General features: G+C 41.1%; 1 protein-coding gene across 2 annotated transcripts in view; it reads left to right on the top strand.

The window, feature by feature from the left end:
• The window catches only part of pex14 (peroxisomal biogenesis factor 14), a 44,887-nt gene extending 24,217 nt beyond the window's left edge, over positions 1-20,670 (top strand). For both annotated transcript variants that reach the window (XM_031726446.2, XM_039604681.1), the window contains 6 exons: positions 1,674-1,796; positions 4,639-4,724; positions 6,506-6,608; positions 10,405-10,502; positions 15,919-16,010; positions 18,519-20,670. In XM_031726446.2, the coding sequence (XP_031582306.2) occupies positions 1,674-1,796; positions 4,639-4,724; positions 6,506-6,608; positions 10,405-10,502; positions 15,919-16,010; positions 18,519-18,999 (983 nt within the window). In that variant the 3' untranslated portion in view covers positions 19,000-20,670. The remainder of the gene's footprint in view (positions 1-1,673; positions 1,797-4,638; positions 4,725-6,505; positions 6,609-10,404; positions 10,503-15,918; positions 16,011-18,518) is intronic.
• The last annotated feature ends 650 nt before the right edge of the window (positions 20,671-21,320 follow it).

Raw genomic sequence — 21,320 nt, 5'->3', positions numbered from 1 at the left:
TCTTTTCTTTTGTTTTAATATATCTTGTCTTATTTGGTGAAACTGAGATCATCGCATGTCTCACTCAATAGTCTGTCACCATGTAGTCTGCTGCGGTCAGATGAAACAGGAGTCCAGGGACACATTATTGCTTATTTGACAGTGCAGTCTGACTGCACAAACTCAGCGCATGGCGCTCACCACTTCCTGGCACTCAGGACCTGCTCTGCTACAGGCTGGCCAATATTTGCCTTCAATTATTCAACAATTTTCATGGCCATTCCTTTGAGCATTTAAATAGGTGACTGGAGGGACCTCTCTTGGCATAAGCTTTCTGCTAGATTATCACAGGATTTGTTATTCCTTTGGCCTGCGGGTACATGCTCAAGTGTGAATTCAGATTTGCTTCACAGTTAAACACTTAAACAGGTATTCAAATGGGAGGACTTGTTTCTCTTTTCCTTTTTTTTTAAATCACATCTTGTCCTCCTTCAGAAAGGAAACTTTCCTCTTTACATTTGACTTCTCATAAAACTATCAATCCACTTGGAGGTTATTGTATGTATGTATCTCGTATAGGCCACTCTGGAGGTCAGTAGAAGAACTGTTATATCTCTGTGTAGATACTGTTCTGTTAATGAAAACTTGAAGCAGTCACTTGAAATACTGCATACGAACACTTTCCGTTCTCTCAATATCTCTGAAAAGATGGAGGAAGCGTTAGGCAGTGCATGCGAGAAACTAAATCCTGAGGGAAAAGTTGAAGTAAAAGACTCTTTTACAAATCTGATTGTCTATCATTAAGTAAGTGAAATTACAGAAGGAAGTAATGGCTAAAATCTTGGAGAAGAAGTATAAAATATTCTAATGTAAATTGTGTTGCTTCTTCATTATAAGGTGCTTATCTCTATCTAAGAACTACAATATGTTCCAGTTTTGGGTTTTTGTCTTCAGCTTTTTCTTAATTGTTCTGCTATAAATGTGTTTTTTGTTTTTTCCCAAGCATGTTTCATCAAAAGTTGTAATTATTTTCTTTGTTTAGAGTAAGATGCTCATTAAAAGATGAGACCCACAGCAATGGCAGCATATGGTGGCTGAAATAAAATCCTTTCTTGCCACAAAAGGAGATGTTCATATTAGATTTTTTTTCCTCCTCCCCTCTGATTCTCCATCGGGGAGCCCTTTGCAATTTAATCATCACTAAAATCATTAAAAAGATCTGAAGATTAAATTATATTGGCATTTGCAAAATTATGTAATACATTTACATTACAATGAAGAAATTAAAATAATGCATTTTCACTGTCTGGGGTGTATGAAATCTCCACATGGGAAATATAACTGGAGAAGTGGACAGACTCTTATTTTCTTTGCCTTTGGTGGCAGTTAATAGGCTAGCAGAGTTTCAGATTTCACTGTGTGAACCTTTCCGCACTCTCTTCCTTTGATGGATGTCCCTGAATCAAAAACTCTCGCTGGAATTTCCGAATTATGAAATGAAAATACATTTTTGAGAAAGAGTCTTTGTGAAATTGAATGAGATTTGACATACTTTCTCTAAATTCTACTTAAAAGATTTGTGAGGAGCTTGGGAAGTATTTAAGCATACATTATGATAGCCAAAGAGCCATTTGGTTTTTCCCATTAAGGGAACATTTTTGCGAATGCCTTATAAGTGTGTGTCTTCATTACAGGCCTGACAGATGAAGAGGTAGAGTTGGCCATCCAGCGTTCTGGCTCCACAGAAGCGCTGCCTCTGGTCCCTGCAGGGCCCACTCATCCACTCCATGCAGCTCAGCTCCCTCCTGCACCGCTCAGTGAGTACATATATCGTTTTCTCAACTTTTTTAGCACCTGCAAATGAGTGCATCCGTGCCCTTCAGAAATAGTTTGAGACTTAAAGATTTGAGACTGAACAGAGATCCTTGTGCTTTGCAGATTTGTTGTTAGAGAGCTTCCCTCTTGCTTTTGTTAACCCTGTTTAGTTTGTTTAAATTATCTGTAGCTCCTCATATACCTCGCTCTTTACAAGTATTACAGTTATACGTAGCATACAACATATATTTCCTGCACTGTGGATTTAGACACAGGAAATATGAGCACAAGCTTATGAAGTCTCTTGCCATTCTCTTTCAAGGGGTTCCCCCTGGCGAGACCCCACACCACAACCTGTATCTTTATTACCTCAGGAGGTTATGAGTGCTGTCCACTGATTTACCAATGCAGAATGAAGTCCACGTAATGCTTAACCCATATGACAATGATTCCAGATGTATTCCACCCTCATTTATTACCACACTGTCCTTGACTCCCCCGGCATCTCATGTTTTGTAATGAATGTGATGTTGATGGGATGGCCATGTAGTTAGGAAGACTCGCAGCTCTCTGTCCATAGTGGAGGGTTTTATATCAAAACGGCTATAAGGGAACTGCATAATGAGGTGAGAGCGCGGAGTCTTGTATGGGGGGTCATGCCGAAAAGAGGGGGCTACCTCCCTTTGATGTCCTTCTTATGGGGACGGTGCACAGGGACCCGCATCCATCTCTGTCGAAGTAATGGATACTCTGATCTCTATTTCCACACGGTAGAAGGACAGGAAGGCCTCCACTGAACCCAATAAATTTGAGAGGAGATTGGAAAAACGGGGGATGGAGACCACAGTTCCACAGCTTAAGTGACCAAATAAAAAAAAAAAAGGACAAGTGGAAGTGGTATAGAAAAAAGGAGAGATGGGAAAAGAATGAAAGGTCCTAAAAGAGGAGGAAAGAGAAAGTGAAGACCCCTGGTGATGCAGTGAGGCTTGTTCAGGGTCAAACACCTATCCCAAGGACTTCCCGGCCTTTCAGATGCGTGGTATTCTGGGATAGGTGACAAGTCTATCTCAGCTATGTTGACGAAGACCTAAATTTATGTGGTTACCATATGAATGTTGGAGATTGATTCAAAATTTTCGATAGGAAAGGTTACAGGATCATTGCAGTATGCTGCAAAGCAATGAAATGTGCCCTTGAGACGGAGAATAAAGTAGCATTCACCTTGGAAATATACCATGTAGTCCTGTATGACAGCGGGTCTCTCATTTTATTTGCATGTAAAAATCACACAAGTGCTAAGGCACAAAATCAATCTGGTTTACTTACTTCAAGCCAGTAAACATGTACCACATAACCCATTAGGTGAAATCAGACCTGTAATAGAATATCAATGGTGTGCTTCAGTGGCCTAGCCTCTAATAATTTCCTATTCATTTTGGCCCCACCAGAGTAAATAAAGAAAAACTCATATATTTCCTCAAGACCTGTTTGTTGTTTAGTGACATTTTCAGTTGAATGCTTCTCCTCTTAAGAGGGGAATTTCCACCTTGACAGACAGTTGGCCTACCCAGATGACAGCTTGCACAATGACACACTTTCACATTATCTGTCATTCAGCAAGACGGCAACTTCTAAAAGCACAAATACACTCTCTCTTACCTTTCTGTTTAGTTTTGAAGGTTTATATATAAACACTGTATCTGCCCCTGTCACCCCCACCCGAAAGGCTACCATTGGAAGACAATGGTAGCCTTTAATAGAAAAGCACAATAAAGAGTGCATGTTTATTTCTGTAGGCTTAACCCTTATGGTTCAGATGTTCTGCTTAAACAGGGTTCATTATTATGTCATACACACAAGAGAGGTGAGTACAGTCCTGTTCAATATCAATTAAATGTCAAGTGTTTTACCAAAACCAAAATATATTGCAAAATACGAAGCTTTAAGTAAAAATGAAATGCAACAAAAAGTGAATACACTTGTGATTACCGATACACAACTTGCATAATCTTTGATTACTGAACAAAAAGTGTTTTTCATTTGACCTACTTGTGTTATCATGGTCATAAAATGACCTGTGAATGCCACAACTTTCTTAGTTTTGCACTTCTGGGCTGTTTCTACTGTATATGCGTGTATCCATGAGGGCGCTACATGGAAAAGAACTGGAAAATGTGATTCTGAGAAAAGGATGCTGGAAGATCAATGACCCTTTAAAAATCAGTGGCACCACAGTCTCAGCTGTAATCAGGAACTATAGAATAAGCTGTAGTACCACTAATCAGAGCTGCTGTGGCTGTCCTGCTACAACAATGCCAAGGACAATGTGTTATTTGCAATGACAGGCAAGTGCTCTAGACTTACCACAGGGGTTGTTAATGGAAAGAAGTGCTAGTTGAGTTATATTAAATGTTTAATCGTGCAAAGGTCAGTCAGCACTCTCAAAAGAAATTATGCAATACTTTTAATGCTTCATTTCAAGTTTTAGTGCAGCTCGAGTTTGTCTTGTATCCCATCTTCCTCCCTTCACTCCCAGCCGGTCACACCGGGTTGCTGCCCCTCCCTGAGTCTGGCTTTGCCTGAGGTTTCTTCCTGCTAAAAGGGAGTTTTTCTTTCCCACTGTCACCAAGAGTACTTGCTCATAGTGGGTCGTTTGGGGTTTTCTCTCTATTATTATTATTATTATTATTATTATTATAGGATCTTTACCTTACAGTATAAAGCACCTTGAGGAGACTGTTGCTGTGATTTGGGGCTATATAAATAAATTGAACTAGCACAGTCAGGCAAAGTAGTGCATATTAATGTCCAAAGCTTAATGTTTGATCTTGCTTCTATGTCCAGGTCCAACGGGCTGCAGGTGGAGAGACTATGGTGCCCTTGCCATCATTATGGGGGGTATCACATTCTGTTTTTATCAGCTTTACAAGGCAAGTTACACAACCTCATTTTGTCTGTTTCATCACTGATTTATTTGTTTTAATGTGACCAATTGTTGTGCCGTTAATACGCCACATCCTGACATCTGTCTGCACTGCCTCTCCTTTATATCACATTAAAATTGGTTGGCGTTAGTTTATGATGAACTACGGTGCTAGAATAGAAGACGCCTCTGCACTATGTAACATCACTTTGGTCTTGTTATTAAAGCTACCCTGCTTTACGTCAAAGCATGATGTCATCTGAGCACATTCTTTTTAAATCCTCTTTTCTCCTCCCCTCAAATAGATTTTTTTTTTTTGCTTACATCTGCTGACATCACACACAACTATTTTTTTTATTTATTTTTTTTTTACATTCTACAGTCTAAAAATATTCACCGCTTTTTTTCTTCTTTTTTTTTTATCAGGCTTAGCAGCCCTTGAACAGGAGCTCAGGAGGCCCCTTGTCCCTGCTGACATTAATCCCATAGTAGTTGTTAGTAGTAGTCTGAGTGGCATGTGGAAACCATTACTCTTGTTTTAAAGGAGGACAGGAGCTTTAGCAGTAGCTCTTGGACTAGGTGACAGCCCATTCTCCTTTGTGTATGGAGGAGAGAGAAGGGGAGCAGGTACCATGTATGTACATATTGCCCTGCTGACCATGTCAGATGCACTTGCTTTCCTTTAGTGCTGTTATGTTGTATTATTTCCTTTTTCATTACGGAGCTCTTCGTAAAGCTGCACATGCACATTCACAGACTGTACCAGTCCACTGTTTCCCACATGCTGCAGTGTTGGCCAGCCACCGGTCACCTGGGAGGTGGGATTCCCTGGTGGGACGGCACAGGTTGCTGTCATGTCACTAGAGTGTAGCGCCAGTCGCACCATATGTCCAGGCTTGTGCCCATACTTTATTTATGTTATGGTGCACCTTGTAAACACCACACTCTCAGCAACCCACTTATTAATTACCTCGTGTTGACACCCATTTAATCTTTTTCTCTAAAAAGTGTTTATTACTTGCACTGGTGTGGCTGCCTGCCACCTGAGCTGGAGAGAAAACCCGGCAGAGAGCTGGAAACTGGCAGTTATTCAGCCTTAAGAGCAAATAAACAAACACAAATATACAGATAATTTTAAGGCAGTTTAGCGGTTCCCTAAATGTATGTGTGGACATTAACTTTATATGAAACACACATGAAAAGGACTGAGCGAGATGCTCACAAACTGCTCGTCTGGGTAACCCTCTCACTGGGTAGCAAACATCCTCATTTGGCTGTCAGATATACATATCATTTAGTAGAGTTTTGTTTATTTAGTGGCAGAGATGATAAACAGCGTGTCATTGTTTTTGGTTTTGGAAGACTATTTTCAGTGTTCACCACCATGTTTTTCCCTGTAGGCTGGTCTCTTGCTTTTACTGTCCTTTTCACAGTTTCGTTCTTTTTATAATACTGAAAATATGCTTTTAGGCTTGCAGCTATTTCCTTAGAAAAGCAGCAGGTTTTTGACTTTTCTGCTCTATATTTAAAATGACTAATCTGTTATCACAGTTGTTGATTTTCTTACCCACTAATGGTTTCAATACTAGCGTGTGTACACACCTATTTTATCATCTGCTCTAGAAATCTTTTCCCCTAATCATGCACTTTAGACAGTGACGCACAAGTCCAATAAAACAATGCCATTGACCCTGGACTGCCACGTCTAGGTGGCCCTGTCTTTTCCTCATCTTTCTCCCCCTATCCACTAGAGAGAAGTGTAATATTGTGCCATGCTTTTAATTGCAGAAATACATCCTTCCCCTCATTATGGGAAGCCGAGAGGACAAGGAGCATCTGCAGAGGATGGAAAGCAACATTGCGGCAATGAGTGGCACGCTGACACAGACAGGTGAAGATTAATATCTTCATCACTTTCTCCCTCCTTAACATTTTCCCTCATTTATCTGTCGCCAAAATCGGGGGCCCTGCGCGTTTTTAACAAATGACGCCGCTGTCATTTCGCTTTAATTTGAAATTGCTTGTTTACTGTCAGGCTCGGGCTCAATTAATTACGTTTCGCTGAAAAGCTCTTAACCTCGGAATATTAATGAGGAGTTGGGAAATGACAACTTTTCTTCCACCCCACCCATCCTTTCTCACTCCCCCCTTCCATCCATCTCTCCCCCACCCTCCCGCCCTGCACCAACCTCACCCCCATCCAAACCTCCATCGCCATCATCATCATCATCCACCCTCTTCCCCATAGGTGGGCATAAAGTTCATTTTAATTTTGTGCGCGCGTGTATGTGCCTGTTTGTGTTTGTGTGCATGATGTGCACGAGTCGCAGTGGCGCTGTGTGGCGTCTGGGCTCAGCACTGGGCCTAGTGTGATTAAGTGCATGGTGACAGGTGCGGCTCCCATGTTGGACAGGTGAGGAATCTCAACCTGGCTGTCAGACGTGGAGGGAGAGAAAGAAGCGGGGAGAGAGATGCTTTCCGAGCTCTTCGTCAGTATAATTAAAAATCCAGGGAGGCGTAAATGAGAGAGGCACTCCGAGAAACTTTGGTCTCGTTAGCAGTAGTGTTGAACTAGAGTGTGTTTTTCACCGGAAAGCTACCAATCCCCATTTCAGACAGGTGGCTGTGGCACACCGGATTGTTTGTTTTGTGTTAATGATAATAATTAAAAGGCATTTTATTTCTAAGGTGCCTTTTCAAATTCTTTAAATTAAACCAAATGTTCTGGAGTTCTAAAACATGCAAGGTTATAGGGTATTAAATGAAACATTAATGCCATGTCTTAAAAGAAAGTCACACTGTTTAGGTAAGCTTTGTCTTAAATATTATTTGCTAGGCCTTACTGAAATTTGTAAAATTCACATTTCATTTGCAAAACAGGTGTTTAGCCCCATCCATGTGAGCTTTCAGGCAAGATTTAAAAACAAACTAACAAAAAACCTTCACCTCAGGATTTCTGTAAACCTTACATTAATATATTAGTGAAGTGTTTACTTCTCTCACTTGTTTTTCAGGTTCTATAGGAAACTTTTTTTTAAACTAGCGAGAGACCTGTGTTTATGTAGATTTTTTTTTTTTTTTTAGCCAGAGAGAGACAAAGAGGGGCTGAACTTGAATTATAAATACGATCTGATTATTTTAAATACAGACATCCTTTGTTTGATTTTCCCGTCATCTCCAAATGAAAACAAATCGAGAATCTGAGTTTATGGCTCCTGTCACGGACCAACGTAGTGCAGATGAAAATATGGCTGTTATCATTTTATCCAGTCACACCCATGCTATTGTTTTCTGGCTGGCAAAGGTAGGTGGAGGGCTGCAATTGTGTAGGATCGCGTGCAAGGTGTGCCGCCCTGAATCTGATTAACAAATATATGCTCTTTTATGGTCATTTTCTCCCAACTATGCAAACGCATTTCCTCTGGCTACTTCACTGCCCATTCTTGCTCTACTTATCACTGATTGGAGATTTGCCAACTTGCAAACCCTGTTTTGTTTGCTACCAAAGACAGGATTTCTCAGTAGGAGTTTTTTTTTTCCCTCTCTCCCAGTGAGAAGGTGAGACTCTAAAGGGAGAGGAAAAAAAACACAGGTCTTTTCTTCAGTCAATAGAGGGAACTAATTTGCTATGACTGCAGTAGCCACACTGCCATTGTAGTTAATGACTGTTGTAGTTAACAGTTGGGGAGAGGGGTTGCAATTACACTGAGAGTTTTCTCCCCCTGCTTTCTCTTTGTCTTCCTCTCCCTCTCGCTCCTCTCTGCACTGAGTAATAGCGACCGACTGCCTCGCCGCTGCCAATTGCTTGAACCCCCTTTTGTTAAAGTTCATGTGTTTCTCTAGTGCCAGGCGCAATGAGGTGATGTATCCTTTTGAATGGGGACTACATTAGTCTCTCTCGCCAGCCTCAGCTCAAGAGTAAGGGCCTTGACTCCCATTATGATTTGCCTACAACTTCACACAGACAATTAATGAATGGATCTTGGAACTACTTCAGCGCGCCCAGGCTGTAATGGAATTGTGCGGCTGTTTGGGCACTCTTTGTTGGTGGGAGCCATATTGGTGACCAGCTGGCCATTAAAGACAGAGACAGGCCTGGACATATGTAGTGTACATTATATTGAGGTATTTACTGAATAATTTACTGAATGCACAATGTGCATCCCTCTCACAGCAGCTGCAAGCACCACACATCATCTTGCCTCTGATTCTCTCTCACACAAATGCATGCACACACACATCGCAGCTACAGCCTCCTTCTGATTCATGCCTGGCCAAAGTCATTGACTTTATTAATATTCCTGGCTTCATATCTGTGATAACTGGGAATAAGTGTCTAAGCCGTACAAAAGAATCAACTTTCTGGAGAGACATTAAAAGAGTTTAGCTGCGGACGGCTGAAAATGCGGTGCCGTTGGTAATTCGGGAGGCGCAGCATTACAGGCTGGCAGAGTGACCCACACATCTGGATAAGCTGTTTTGTGGTAAGGTGGAATCGCAGACTAATAGGGCAGCTCTTGATTTAAAGTACACACCCCGTCATAGTAACACCTTTTTAAGCACGGGTTGCCATACCATTTAATTTTATTGCCGTCTTTAGAAAAGTTGGTCGCACTCTGGATCACAAAACCCACTGAAAAACTAAAACTGTTTGCACAAAAGTCAAACCAGCAGTCCTGCTCGAACTCGTATTCTGTAGAAAGCTTGAAAAGATCAAACGTTTCAGCACCCCACCTATATTGATACAACTCCACCCATTTAAACACAGGTGTCACTGCAAGATATTAGTGTCTTTGAAAGATCAAATATTTTGTCTGTGCTGGTTTTTCAAAAGAAGCCCAGCTCCAAAGCTCGGCGCTCTGTCTTTTGTCCTGGCTTGGGTTAATGTGAGAGCAGGGGTTCTTTACATCCCGTCCAGCCGGCTGCAGCACAGGCTTTTAACCATTGGCCTGACAACCTCAGCAGTGGACCGCCACAATATCTGTTGATGTTAATCCTATTAGGCTTGATTTAACACTTTACACGCCCATGATTTATATGAATGTTTATTGGTTTTCGGTAATATAATCAGCTCGGGGAAACTTAATGCATTGTTTGGTAATACACGCGTGACTGGAAGCAGGGGCAACAAACTGTGCCTGGTGTTATTTGAAATCATACACCTTCCTCCAACACCAACACTTGAACTAATTCAATCTTCAAAGTCAATGGAAAAAGAACAATATTTATTAGGATTAGGGGGGACATTTTGTCTGGCAGCCTCCTCCCAAATGAGAGCCTTGTTTTTTCCTTTGTTGATCGTTTGAGGATTTAAAGATGCATTAGAAGGCAGTGTCTGGGTGGATAATGGAAGGTTAGAGACTGTTATTTGATTTAAGTTCAGACACTAGAGATTAATACCTCCATCCTATGTGCCCCCTCCTTCCCACTATCTACCCCCGACGCCTCGGACCAAAAAGCTGCGACTAAAGTTACCCGGTATTAGCTTTGATTACAATTCTTAGAGGGCCGCTTTGATCAGTGACTCGAGTCTCATCGGTTCTGTCATTGTGGAAAGAAAACAGTCGTTTCGTATCAATTAAATAACTTCATCATAAAACATAAAGCTGCGCGTCCTTTTCTTTCTTTCTTTTTTAAAGACAAACTTGAATCACTTTGGCATCTCTTACTCTGCTTGTTTTTCACAGTCAGCCAGCTGCAGCAGACCCTGCTCTCTATCCAGGAGGTGCTAGTCCAGCAGCAGCAGAAAATCCAGGACCTCTCCCAGGAATTAGTTGCATCACAGGTGGGTAGCAGCTCATCAGAAAGTCTGTATCTTCACTTGACAGCCCCAGCAATTTGTTAGAAGACCACCAATACTGAGGTAGAAATCTGGCGTTGTACCTGATAGCGTCCCTTTCCTCTTTTGCCGGTTTTACTGGTCAGCTTTTAGAACACGTACTACATAAAGCTGTGGCCAGTTTAGAATTAAAGTAAGTTAAATCTTAATCCATCCATTCATTAAAGCATTAAAGTTTTTATTCATTACATGTTTATTGTGGACTAACATCAGTGTAATGAAACAACTTTGCGGTGCTGACAGTAAGCGAGGCCACGCTGCAGTTTGGACACCTTTTTAAAGGTCCGTTATTTTGTGATTGATGTTTTTGAGGAAAGCTAGACGGGCAGTAACTTTGGAATTGCAGAAGAGCTCGGTAAACGTGAGGTTGCAGCTCGAAATCTCCAGATTGATGAGGAGAGGGAGGAGGTTTTCTCGAGGCCTCTGTGTACTAAAATCTTTGAGTCATAACTACCCAAGACAGACAGCCTTATTATACTGTATATCATCAGAACACAAGCTACAAAAAAAATAAGGTGCAGCTCATCATGGGACCATAATCTTTAACCATATCGTTCCTCTTTGCCTTGATTTTTATAGTCGCTGTCCATAATCTCCTCAGAATTGTAAGTGTTTAGGCGAATCGGACTGAGTGATTGTTCTAAAACTTATGTGCAGGGATGAAATGTTGCTTGCTTTTTATAACGGCGCTCATAAATTGCTTTATGATCTCTGGGCTCTAAAAATTGCCTTGGAAGAGACAATCTTAGACAATGTTTTATGTCCACAGCTTGTTAAGCACATGGGTGTGTAACTGAAGCATCTGGATATGGCAGGAAAACATATGTGGACACATCTGCTTCGGCACAAACGAGGAAGAAAAAATATGGATAACTTCCCTGGACGGGGTTCATCAAAAACTGAAGACTCGTAGCTCTTTTTTTGTTCTTTCAGGATCTGAGCTGCACATTGTCTCTGTGTAGCGTAGAACGAACACATTGATGGACTAAATCAGCGTGTATGATGGGAGCTGTGATCTGATTTGACCCCACGCTGAGCTGAAACAGAACTATCTAAGATAGCGTACAGGAGGCCCCGTTTAAACAATGAGTTTCTTCCGGCACAAAGCAGTGTTATTTATTTTATTTATCTCTAAATCACAGATTGGATTAAAAAGTGTCCCCTTCATTTGCTATGAGTGCCTTGTTGGACAGCAGTAGTGTATAAAAAGTATATTTCCCATCAAAACACCCATTAAACAAATCATAAACTCTGCTTTATAGTTATAGTGTTGATCTTAAATTTTCCCTGCGAGTCGGCACGAGGCCCCTCTGTTGTCTCAGGCCGCGGGGGGAAATTGGAAAATTGTTTTCAGGTCCGGCATTTTTGATGAGAAACACATGTTGGAGCTGGGGAGCTACTTATCATTCACCGTTTGTGGCTTTCAGGGTTTGCTTCACCACACTGCTCAAAGCGCGCCACGCTTAGCAATTATACCTCTCAACGCGGAAATGTGCCTTTAACCCAAAACACATGGAGACTTCTGTTTCCTCAGCTGCTAAGTAAACATTTCTCGTAGTCTGAAACCGCTCAATTGCGGAGCGCGTCTACTGTCCCTAAACTGGGGACCTCATTATGGAAGTGAGTTTAAATACTCTTGCGCACACACACACACACACACACAAAATACGGGCTGATTCTGCACATTTCCAGACTTGAGAGCCTGGGACAGTTTCTCTCTTTTTCACTATTCTCTCCGTTAAAATGATCCTGTAAAGACATGCTGTTCTATTCTACTTCTGCTGTTAAGCATAGATTTGCCTCAGGATGATTCATCCCTGATGTTAAACAGCCAAGTCTATTTCTGCTCTATTATCATTACAAATCTGCCTGTTAACTGTGTTTGCCCTGCTGTCTCAACTCACTGATGGCTCTCTTTATTAGTGGATACTACATAGAAGATTAGAAACCGTCTCTTTGGCTTGCGTAAGATGAACTGCCAGTAGGAAAGTGCATAAATAGAGTGAAATCAATTGCACTGTACCAGTGTTTCCACTCAAAAACCCTCCTCTGGGGAGTTCCTTTTGAAGCTAATTCCATCATAAATATACATGTGTTACAAGAAAACACACTGTCTGCCGGCGGAATAACTGTGAATTAATTTGCCTTCAGACACTCTTAAACAAGGCTTGTTAAAGATCTTATCTTGTTGCTAATGGTCCACAGGCATTTATCTTCATTTAGCCAGATGCGCTGCCATCCTTGGGTGCTGCTAGATTTGGTCTTTTTTTTTTCTTTGCTTGTAATATATATTTTTCTTTTTTTCCCCTCGTTTTCCTGAAGCACTTAGTTAACCAGCAGACCCCATCACACGCACGCATCCACCCGAGACACATTAGTTACACGGCTTTTAAACCAGTTAGAGGAAATCTTTACTTTGAGCAGTATTTACACAGTAAAAGAAACCGCATCCATCCAGCACAGTGGCGGTTGAGAATTTAATAGGTGGCACCTCCCTGCTAGATTGACTTTGCGTTATTTGGGTTTTGGTTGCTGGGTTTATTTGTTTTTTGGTTGTTTGTTTTTATGCATAATGCTCTTTGCGATTTAAAGAGCCAAGTGGAGAATTATGTTCTCCAGTCCTTAGGCCACACAGAGCCCTTAGAGCCCTGCACCTGTACACCAGGAAGTGCAGTAAAAGTCAAACATGAGGGGGGGAGGGGATGCACAGGCATAGCTCTGAAGATTTGTTTTAGCATACAAAGCAAAACTCTAGAAATGGAGTTCAGAATACAAGGCTATGGTAGTAGTTTAGCAAATCATGTATTTGTGTTGATACAGTGAATTGAAAAAAACAATTAAAAATATGAATTATTCACCTAGAGGTATCCAACCCTTTGCAGCAGCACATGTCCACATACTAGGAACCAAAATCTAATTTTGGATGCATCTCTTTCAAGTGACAGAGGAGTCATTTCGGTTACAAATTCAGTATCTGAATCTAAAAATATATATGTAAATATGGTATATAAGTGTATACAGTTCAACACAAAACACAAGGATGCATGCATTTGCATAAGAAAAGCATTTCAACAAAAGCAACATATATCAAAATACATTTAAAAATGAATAACAGGCAAAAGCCGTGGTGTATAATAGTGCACAGGTCGGATTCTGCACTGTAATGGCTGGAAAGAGCTGGAAGTGTCTCTTAAAAGATGCTTTTGTAATCAAAGCTGCTGAGAAATTACAGCGGTTAAATATTTTGATCAGCAGTTTGTTAAAACATCACAACTGACACACTCGTGCGGTCTATTGGACATGTGTCAGCACTTCAGGTGGGGCTTTTAAAGCGAGGCGTACTTCAATTCTCTGCAGTCACTGATACCCCCACCACTCAGCCTCCATCCAAACACCCAGTGCACTTAACACACGATTCTTACACAATGTGTGTGTGTATATATATATATACTGACATAATGTATCTCAGAGCTGAAATCCAGCCCTGGCCCAACATTTAATTAGGTTTCTTCAGACTTAATAAGACATATGTCAGAGTTAGTGTTGTGTGACAAGCCTTGATGTGAGATATTATATGGCGCTGCTCTGTAGATAATGCATATTATGTATGTAGCTGGTGGTTAACAAGTCTGCTTTAAAGCCTTCTTTTCTAATGTTATGTGACATAAGTATATAGAAATCATTACAATTCACTTATTTGGAGTAATCGGCCCTTTTTCTTCAGTTGATTCTGCGCCTTCGAAATCTTTTAGCTCAGCCTACACAGCAATTAATTTTTTTCCCATCATAAAATGAGAGAGAAGCAGAATTCAGCCTTATTATACGGGTGCCTTGGGGAGGCGAGGGATTAAGATGGTTCTAATGAGGTGACGGCTGTAATAAGAGTGTCTTCAGCAGGCCTCCAATGCACCACCTCTAAAACATGACTCCTTATCAGCAAGGTTTAGGAGCGATAAGAGCCCCCAAAAGGAAAAAACCCTCTTTCCCCCTCACCTCCTTTTCTGTCTCCCTTCACTTCTCCTCCTCTGCCTCCTTCCATCCACTGTAAATGAGTCTGATCCCTTTCAGATGTGATTCAATTAATTTCTCTTAGATTTAATTACAAGCGAAAGAGTCCAAGTTATCCCTCTCCCCTCGATAGGGGGTCCACGCTTCCTAACAAGCTTCCTCTGGTGAGTCAGGAGAGTCTTAATTACAGTTTTTACTTTTCTTTTATCCCACTTTTTCCCTTGTCTGCTCCTTCTACTTCCTCTGGTCTTGCCAGTTTATCCTCACGCATGTTTGTATTTTGTGTGCAGGACTAGACTAAGAATGGATAGCAGTTATCTACTTAACACCTTCCAAAACATTTTCATGGTTAGATAATCGAGTCTCGCCACAGGCTGCGTACATCTGTGTGCAGTTCTTCCAAAGAAAGACATTTCCTTTTCAGGTAGCTTTATTTGAATAGTTTTAAAAGGGCAGTGTAAAAATTTATGGACTTCTGTGTAACAAATGTCTTTTGTTTTGTTTTTCCCCCTCCTGCCTTGTAAATCATTATTTGATGCCCTCTGAAGACCCACTTTTTTTTTCTTTTCTTTTTTTTTAACATGCATAACCCACTGAAAACATCAGTTTCAGGTGCAAGCAGGCAGGGCCTGCAGGTTCTTCCTCATTTCCATGTTTGTTGTTCAGTTAGTAGTTTTATCATTCCAGGCCTTTATCAAAACTCCCTATTTTACAGCTGCCTCAGTCAAAGTCCAGCTTGTTCCTTAAAAAAAATGCTGCAGAGACAGATTTTCAGCAGCAATTTGCCATTCAAATACTTTTCCATTATACCCTTTAACATTTCATGCTGCACCAATGCCTGTGTGTGGCTACACACGCCTTTGATAAAAGACAAAAAGGACAAAACAAACTGCTAAGCTTTGGTCTGCCTTCATGAATGTGGCTATTGTTCAAGATAGTCATTATCCAAAACACAACACACTGACCTAATCTTTTCTAGATAGTATGGAAAATTATGTAAAAACAGCATGATTCACACTCACTGGACTTTCTGACGCCATAAAGGTGGATACAGTGAGATTGTTTGTCCTTTTTTGTCATCGCCGGCAGTAGGCAGTTGTGAGGTTGTTATGGTGACGGATGACCTGACTACACACAAACATGTGGCTTTTAGCATTTGCATCTACCATGTTTGTTTACCCAGCCGGTCTTTTTTTAAAAAAACCTTTTTTATTAACTTATATCGTTGAAATCAATCATAGAGGAGCTGTTGAAAGTCCTACAGAAAGCTCAATTGTGCTGAAACCCTGAACAGTGCTCGTGTGTGTGTGTGTTTTTGACAGTTGTGCATGTTTCACTTGTATTTTTCCTACAGGCCTCGTCCTCAACGAGCCGCATCCTGGACAGCCAAACAGTGGGAGAACTGAAGGCTGAGATCATCTCTTTGAAGGGCTTACTGCTCAGCAGGTAACAAAGTTATCCCGACCCCTGTCACATGAAACAGGCCAGGTGTGCGTGTGCGTGTGTGTGTATTGAAAGGCTTAGGACTTGGTGGGTTTTTTGCACGTTTGAGTTCCTTAATGCAGTCCATTTGAACTGTGTGACAGTGTAAAACCGGGACAAAGCACCATCAGCATGATATGCAATTTGATTCATAAAACAACTCATTTGTTAGCATGTGGTAGCTCTTATTCCGATGTGATTTTGACAGCACGTCTTTTACACCACACATTAAAATCAAATTTAAACTGCCTATCCAACACCTTAAGTTTACACCTGCACCTGGTTATTTCATTTTATTGAAATTTGTTTTGGTTTGTGTAGGTTAATAGAAGCTACTGACACATTATAATATATATTTTTAAATGTGTATTTCTAATGCAACACCTAGCAGCAATTGTATCATATTTGCAGATGTTGTACATTAACTTTGAGCGTGACAGTTAATTGGTGACTATTAAAGCTACCTTGACACATATACATTCAGTGAACAGTGATCTGTTGTCATCACATCACTAAAGCGTGATTGTTAGACTCCTGTTTGCTGAGTAAGGCTGTGAGATATGGTTGAAAAAGTTTGTCAATGGACCGAAACTCAAAGTCCATATTTTGTCCCTGGAGGTCTGAGTTTACACTCTCAGAAAGCGTGCAACTATAAAACTCTTTTGCAATCATTGCACACTCATCAAAAGCTCTTACCAAAACTATAATTTAAAAAAACCCCGCCTGGTGTAAATTTGGCTGATATCTACTACAAGTTTGTCACGTTGAGCAGCAGTTGATTGCTCCCAAACTCTGCTGCACATTTGGGATCCATGCCAGATCTGTGTTTCTATGCCAGAACAACACGCCAGGCGTGCTTCCCCAGACACTTCATGACCTTGTATTAGACCCCTGACAGACTGACCCTAGGGGATGATTTCACAGTTCAGTGACAGAAAAACTGGTGAGCCTGTTTTAAGGTGGCGTTCTAACCTGATGAGCTTGTGCTGTTTTTTTTTTGTTTGTTTATGTGTTTTCTTTAATAAGACAAAAAATTGGAACTCACACCTTTGTTCTAAACTACTTTATATTACCTGAAGGTTTGTGTACTAATACATAATAAAACAAGAGAACACATGATAATCACGTCAGTCTTTATTATAACATTTCATGACTTGGGTTGGCCAGTTAACATACAGCAGGCATCAACTGGTGTTAGTAACAAAGGTGACCATTAATGTACTCCAGTTGATCTGCTGCAGCTTCATAAAAAAATCATATTCTTTTTTTACAAAATAAATAAGATTGTAAAAACTGTGTGAACTGAAAAAATCTCCTAATCCAGAAGGAACCCGACTTTTTAGGCCAATACTTATACTGATACGGAGTAAAACCATTCTGATAATGATAATATCGATACGGTGGCTCTTTTTGTGTAAAGAGTTGATGATTATAATGCTTTAACAAGGCCATTTGAAAACTAGTTGGCTACCTAGAGTACTGTGAGGATGTTGCTTCACTCTGCAGCGCAGTCCTGTCAGCTGTGATGTCACTCTGCTGCATTCAGCACTGACAGTACTATAAACAATAGACTTGGAGCTACTCTGTTGGACAGACTGTGCAATGCTATAAACTTTGAAAATTACTTAACTGCAAAGTCTAGATGTACCTATAGTGTGATTGTTAATAAAAAAAAAAAATGTGCAAGGGCTTTTGTGTGAGCGTGGTGATAGACGTCCCCTCTTTCTTTTCAGCTTTGTTCCACAATCTAGTCAGCCGCAGCCCAGCTCAGTCAGGCCCATTAGCATGCATGATTATGTATTAGTGTCTATAATGAAGCCTGAAGTAAGAGTGTACATCAGAAAACCTGGGAGGACGAAAATTGCCTCAGTACTGTGTAGTTGAGCTTGTTTTGTTCCCCTCATACATTCTAATCAGTAATAATCCCTTTGTCATTTGCTTTCTTGACTTCATCCTGACTGTCACAATGAGTTTTCTGGCAAAGGATTGAATTACAAAATAAAGGCTCTGTATCACCATCTGTCTCCAAACTTGTTCCTTTCCTGTTCAAATGATCCAAATAGTCTCCAAACTGTTTTTTTTAAGCACCAAGAAGTGCTAAAACCCATTCAGCATTGTCTTTTTGATCTTAAAAGCTGCAGTGGGTGTAATTAAAAAATCTTAGAGCATCTTTACCAGGTGTGATGAACATCTGGCTGTTTCGGGGGGGGAAAAAAAAAACATTTTCTCTGCTGTAATTATGAGAATTACATAGGGTGGTTAGTGTGCGGCTGCATGCTAAAATGCAAAAAAGTGGCGAGACGTGAGCTTGGTTGGAAAGTTATACATGGTTTTGTGGTCATATTATGTCCAAATATGGTTGATTACATCGTGGGAAAGCTCTTTTCACATCTTTTGATCACAGCGAGGTTTGTGATGAAGTTGCAATCAGGCCTAATTCTGTTCAACGCTGTTGTCTGTCACCCCTTACAGGAAACAGTTCCCCTCCACTCCCTCTGTTCCCAAGATCCCCTCGTGGCAGATCCCCCTGAAGCCACCTGCAGCATCTAGCTCACCATCTATTAACCACACCAACAGCAGCAGTGACATCTCCCCTCTCAGCAACGAGTCCACCACCTCCTCCCCCATCAAAAATGGACTCCACAGCCCCCAGGATGCGCTGGGAGGGCCCGATGGAGCCCATGGTATCAATGGAGATATTTGCACCGTGGGCCTGGGCACAGCGCTGCCCCTGGACCAGGTCCGCATGGAGGTGCAGGGAGAGGAGGAGAGGAAGGATGAAGATGAAGATGATGTCAGCCATGTAGAAGAAGAAGAGGAGGAGGAGGAGGAAGAGGAGGGGGGTCTAAGCATGCAGACAGAGGATCGACGAGGTGGGGACGGACAGATTAATGAACAGGTAGACAAACTGAGGCGGCCCGAAGGTGCCAGCAACGAGAGCGAAGTCGATTAGACCCACATAAGTGTACAAAAACACTTCAGAAGACCACCTCTCATCCCTGCTGATAGCTTTGTTTCTCGCTGCTCTCACACACAGGTTTTTTTCTTTCTTTTTTTTGTCAGTTTCCACTTGCTTTTGTCACATCATAATGTTGAGCAGAAGGAGGAGTAGGAGTGCAAGTATAAGAAGAGCCAGACCTGTGTGATGACACACAGGTTACCACATTTTACTTTTGTTCAAACTAAATGACTGTATCCCGAGCCAAGCACTATGTTGTGATGTTTCTTTGAAAGGACAAGTGACAAGCAGCAGTCAAATCAGAATGACTTTTATCAGCCTTTATGCAGTACTAACCATGTGTGACTTACTGCCTTTAATTTCCATGATTTGATCAGATAATCCGCAGCTTTGCCTCGGTGTCCTTGTGATTGTACTAAGACTCAGACCAAAGAGGCAGCGCCGCACACAATATGTCTGCTGTACAGTGCATCTGCGGGTCAGGAATCATAAGGTGGTGCTTGTGTCTCGGTGTTACCGTGAGGTTCCAGTGGAGCATTAGCAGAGTTCGTCTCACTGTTGATGGCAATAGGAGAGGACAAGCTCTTCCAGGGCCGGAGCTTTTAGCCTCTTTTATGTGTCCTTTCGCATTGGTGTCAGTCTGTCAATAATTTACAAGGCCAGCAGGGTGGCATTTGGGTGAAATAAAACCCCTGAAATTCGAGATTAGAATGTGATGACGGGCTTTGTTCCATGCCGGTGTCAGAGTGCTCATACGCTCAAAGGAGGGGAAGATAAATGTTTTTTTTTCTCTCTCCCTCTCTCTCTCCCCCCGCTTTCCTTTTTCACTGTGGGCTGAATTGTGCATCTTTGCGAGCCGTGTTTGCGGGAGAAAAACCGAAGGCTGTCTGCTGAGCTGTATCTGTGTCTCCAGCAGGGCAGCTGATTTGGTTTGTGAAGTATGTTAATAATCAAATGATCAACAAATAACAGATGTATTAGTTCATGCAGCTTGAAATGTCAAGGAGGCTAAAAGCGGAAATCTAATACAGAAAGCCCAGTTGCATTGTATTATTTTCTGTGACAAACCCTCCGGTCCAAATTATGTAGGGCCTCCTACAGTGAGTAATCTTTACAGAAAACGGCGCCAATATTTTGTAATTAAGCTGCAGTAAGACGACGAGCGCTGCCACAGATGGAAGTTGCAGAACTCGTATCACTTTTTCTTTCTCAGTGTGGAGGTGGATGGGGGAAGTAAAAGAAAATTGCCCCATGATTGAAAAGGAAAGTAATAAATGAATACTTGACTTATTGAATTACTCACTCCGTCTCTAGCTAACAAGAAGAGTCCATGAGTGAGAAGAAGGGATATCAGCTTGTGCCATTTCCACTTCCAACACATGGCCTTCATTGGAACACAGAAAAGGTAGAGGGGACACTGCACATTTCTGAGATACTGTCCTGGCCTGCAGATCGTATGTTTAGTGATTTGAATTGAGATTAAGCTTAACCTTAACAGGAAACATTGCAGTTAAGGTTGTTTTGTTTTGTTTCCTTTTGTGTGTACGTGTACTCAGTATGCCTCAGAACCACTGTAGTTTCAGTGACGGGTCCTTTCCCTGTAACTTACTGAATAAACACTGTCTTCACTGCAGTTCTAACTGTAATAAATCTGATTTATCTCAACAAGAATCTCCTATATTTATTTTAAAACCAACAGTCCACACAGAACACACTTCACTGCACTTTAGTATTAAAAAGCAACTGTACAATTATAGATTATACTTATTGCAAAATTGTTATCAAGATCAAGTTACACAGAACTTACCCTTTAGGTCTTCAGTTTTTGCTGCTTTTAATAGTCTGAGAGATTAAATATATTAATATGTTCAGTTGCAGATCAGGTAACAATCATGTTTGTATGGTTTTCTTATATCACCAAATTTTTCTGTTCGATTTGAAATAGTTTGAGGCTTTTAGCCACACCAGAATCTCTGTATATCAAACCAATCACTAAAATAATTTTTTAGACTTTCTTCTTTTTCTTTTGGGGTGTGGTTTCCTTTCATAACCAGCTGTAATCTGTTTGTAACTCCAGCACCAGTCAAGCATGTATACTGTAAGTACATATTCCTCTACTCTACTTAATTTTCAGAAAGCATGACATAGCAGGGACTTTTTTTTTTTTCAGCTTTCTCTCCAGAAATGAGTGGACGCGGCTATACATTAAATAGGTGAAGGTTTGTTTATTTCTACAGATGAATCATCAGTGCCTTGCCTATGGTTTTCAGTATTGTGTGCCCTGGTTTATTACTCAGTTTTCAATTCAGTGAATA

This window comes from Oreochromis aureus, linkage group 20 (assembly GCF_013358895.1).
Source record: "Oreochromis aureus strain Israel breed Guangdong linkage group 20, ZZ_aureus, whole genome shotgun sequence".
In the NCBI taxonomy this organism is placed as follows: domain Eukaryota; kingdom Metazoa; phylum Chordata; class Actinopteri; order Cichliformes; family Cichlidae; genus Oreochromis; species Oreochromis aureus.
The sequence above is the reverse complement of the archived record's forward strand: the minus strand, read 5'-3'. Positions and strand labels throughout refer to the sequence as shown.